General features: G+C 38.0%; 1 protein-coding gene across 1 annotated transcript in view; it reads right to left on the minus strand.

Moving 5' to 3' along the window:
• DTL (denticleless E3 ubiquitin protein ligase homolog) overlaps positions 1–3,407 on the minus strand; it is an 89,269-nt gene that overhangs the window by 51,235 nt on the left and 34,627 nt on the right. The window contains exons 6-7 of the mRNA XM_007952816.2: positions 2,166–2,231; positions 1,564–1,676 (exon numbers count right to left, since the gene is read on the minus strand). Of these exons, the coding sequence (XP_007951007.1) occupies positions 1,564–1,676; positions 2,166–2,231 (179 nt within the window). The remainder of the gene's footprint in view (positions 1–1,563; positions 1,677–2,165; positions 2,232–3,407) is intronic.

Genomic DNA, 3,407 nt, shown 5'->3' on the forward strand with positions numbered 1-3,407 from the left:
CAGTTGGTGAAAAAGCAAGTGGTGGCCCTCACTCAATGGCTGGGGCTACAGGAGGTGCTGGTATGGCTGGGTTGTGTTGGAATGGAATTTGCTCTGTAAACTTTCACCCAAATCAGAATTAAAAAAAAAAAAAAAAAAGGAATGGAATAAACAATAAGAAAAATTTTCAAATTTTTTTTTAAAAAAACAATAAAAGAAAGATAATGAGAAAAAGAGAAAAGAAAAAGTGCCACAATATCTGGGGAAGGAAGAAAGAGAGAAAAGAGTAATAGTAAACGAAAAGTAAAGAAAAAAATGGGAAAACTGCAAAAGGAAAAACAAGGGATGAGAAGAACAAAAAGAAAGAAAGAAAAAGAAAGGGAACCAGAAAAAGGGAAGAAAAAAAAGAAGAAAAACACCAGGGGCACAAAAGAGAGGGGGTCGGAGGGAAGGGAAGAAAGGAAGAAAATAAAAACAATAATTTAAAAACAATCAAAAACAAAACTGTAGGAGGTGGGGCATGACACCCAGGCTCTGTCAGGGCAGAGACCAGGATGGAATTTCTGCTGGTCAAGAAGGTAGGTGGAGGCGGGGGTGGCCACACCTCTGTCACCAAGTGTGTGTGGGGTGTAAGAGTAGCAAGGGGAATATCTTACCTTTCCAGACTTCAGTCTCTAGTGCAGCTGCTCATACTGCCCTCAGAAAGTGGAGCCCACTATTCTGACACCACCCAGGTAAGAATGCCACTTGCATATGTTCAAAACGGTTGCGCCCTCAGGACAAGCCACTGGCAGCCCACAAGTCTCTTTGTCTCTTTCTTCACTCTTTTCCTTTCTGGTTGTCAAGCAGTTCTTGCCCATGCAGTCTTTAGTGAGCATAGCCAATTCTTAGATTGCTGCTGGTATATAATCAAAATGGCTGTGCCCTCAGGACAGCTGGTAGTTTATAGCTCCATTTGTCTCCTTACTCAACTGTTTTCATTCAGGTTCTTCTACTAGTTGGTATTTAATCCTCTTCTATATCCTTGCCTTCAATGCTCAGGGTTCTAGGATTGTCTTCTGTATTGGTTTCAAGTGGTTTCTCACTGCTTTGTTGCAGAGGGTCTGTGTAGCTTGTCTGCTTATTCTGCCATCTTGCTGGAACTCAGAAGCTGTATTTTTAACATGCTCCCTACATGGCTCTGATATACTCCAGAGTTTGAAAACCATTACTGTAGGTATGGAGAAGCCCTAGTGATACGGTGGTTAAAGTGCTTGGCTGCCTGCCATAAGGTTGCTGGTTTGAACCCACTAGTTGCTTTCTCTATGGTAAAAAGATGTGGTGGTCTGCTTCCATAAAGATTAGTCTTGGAAACCCTACGGGCAGTTCTTCTCTGTCCTATAGGATCACCACGAGTAGGTATCGACACAATAGCAATGGCACTGTGGGCACTGAGCAAGCATTAAGTAGTAAATCACTGATATCAAGAGGAAATGAAGACTCATGCTCACCTAACCAATAGTTTTTATTGCATGCCCTAGAAATTCTCTGAAAATAGATTCTGTATGTTAAGATCTGTACATGTATACACGTGTAAAACCTTACCACAGAAGGAGCCAGTCCTTTTGAATTCTGTTTCTTCTTGGGTTTTGAAGGGGTTTGCTTATCTAAAGCATTGTGAGCTCCACTGATTTGATTCACTTGCCTATAAAACCCATCTGAAAAACATTCCAAGGAAATTGATTTTCAGAACTTTTGATCCCATGCAGAATGTAACATTTGTACATAGGACCTCAAAATAAAGTGACTTATGATTACATTAGTGAAATTAGAAACCAGAAAGGCCAGCTGTCCTGCATCTCCTGTGGTAAGATAATGTACAAAATGGAAGCAAACAGGGAGATGCATCACTGCTTTCTGCTTAATGGCATCATAGGGCAATGTCACTTAATTTAACACTTTAAAGCCAAAAACTAATTTAAATTTAAATACTGTAGGTAAATTGCATTATAAATCAGAATACAATATGAGGTACACAGGTGATGATAATACTTGAAACAGCCATTCAGATCTTGAGAATTACAAGAGTGACCAATAACGGGAGTTGGAGCCCCCTGGTAGTCATCAGATGAAAACATTAATCCTTCCATTCTAAATAATTAGGTGTGAGGTGACCTCATATTTGGCAAAATTAAAATAAAGACTACCTTTTTTGTTGCACCTTGTGTCCCAAACCATAATATTGCCATCTCTTCCACCTGTACAGAAGACCGCTGTAGAGAAATAAATAGTTCATAAGAAGGTTAACAAAACTTGTCAATGACAGATGCATTTCCATTTTAATTTCCTAGAGTATTTGTTGTGCGCTAGGTACTGTAATAGAACTACAGATTAAAAATGAGAAGCTATGTGGCCCCACAACAAAAAGAGAAAACAAAGCTGTTAAAGGTGGGGATTACAAAGACCTCAACACTATGTTCAATAAAAGCTATATTTATCTTACAATCTGTACTGTATATCCTTTGTAAAATTTTTAAACCATAAAAATACTATATAAAATAAAGATACAGTAAGAATAAGGATAAATAAGCAATAGTAAAAGTAAATTGAGGGCTTAAATTATGGTAGACACTATATAACTGCTTTACACACACTACCTCAAACTTTGTCAACCTGGATGGAGGTATTATTTTTCGGTCTTAAAAATGACAAAACTGAAGCATAGAGAGGATAAATAAATTGTCCAAACTATTTTTGACAGTATGAATAATACAAAGCTCATACTCTGAACCTCTGAGCTATATTGTTAAAAACACCACATTTCTGCCAACTGGTTGCTCCTGGGGATGGAAGGAGTGGAATGGGATTGGAGAGGAGAACATAGGGGGACTTCAGTTTTATCTGTAATGTTATGTTCTTTAAAATCAAACAAAAAAAGTTTTGCTTCCTGTATGGAAAAGTGAGCACTTAACAAACTGATCCTTTTTTTTTTAAAAATTTGTTATAAATTCTGGACAAAATGCAAAAAACAAAGTCCTATGTATTGTGTGTAAGCTAAAAAAAACCATGTAAAATAACAAATGCCGACAAGGTTATGGAGAGATTGGGACTCTCATACACTGCTGGTGGTACTGTAAAATGGTACAACCATTGTGGAAAGCAGTATGGCGATTTCTTCAAAAGTTGGAACTAGAAATACCATTTGAGCCAGCCATTCCATTACCAGGTATATATCCTAAAGAAGTGAGACCCAGGACAAGAACAGATATATGCACACCCATGTTCATCGCAGCACTATTTACAATAACCAAAAGATGGAAACAACCTAGGTTTCCATCAACTGAGGAATGGATATCCAAACTATGGTACATACACACAATGGAATACTATGCAATGCTAAAGAATAATGTAGAATCTGCAAAACACCGCATAACATGGATGAACTTGGA

The sequence above is a fragment of the Orycteropus afer genome, unplaced genomic scaffold (genome assembly GCF_000298275.1).
Source record: "Orycteropus afer afer isolate SDZICR_OR568_19922 unplaced genomic scaffold, OryAfe1.0 scaffold00013, whole genome shotgun sequence".
NCBI classification, from domain to species: domain Eukaryota; kingdom Metazoa; phylum Chordata; class Mammalia; order Tubulidentata; family Orycteropodidae; genus Orycteropus; species Orycteropus afer.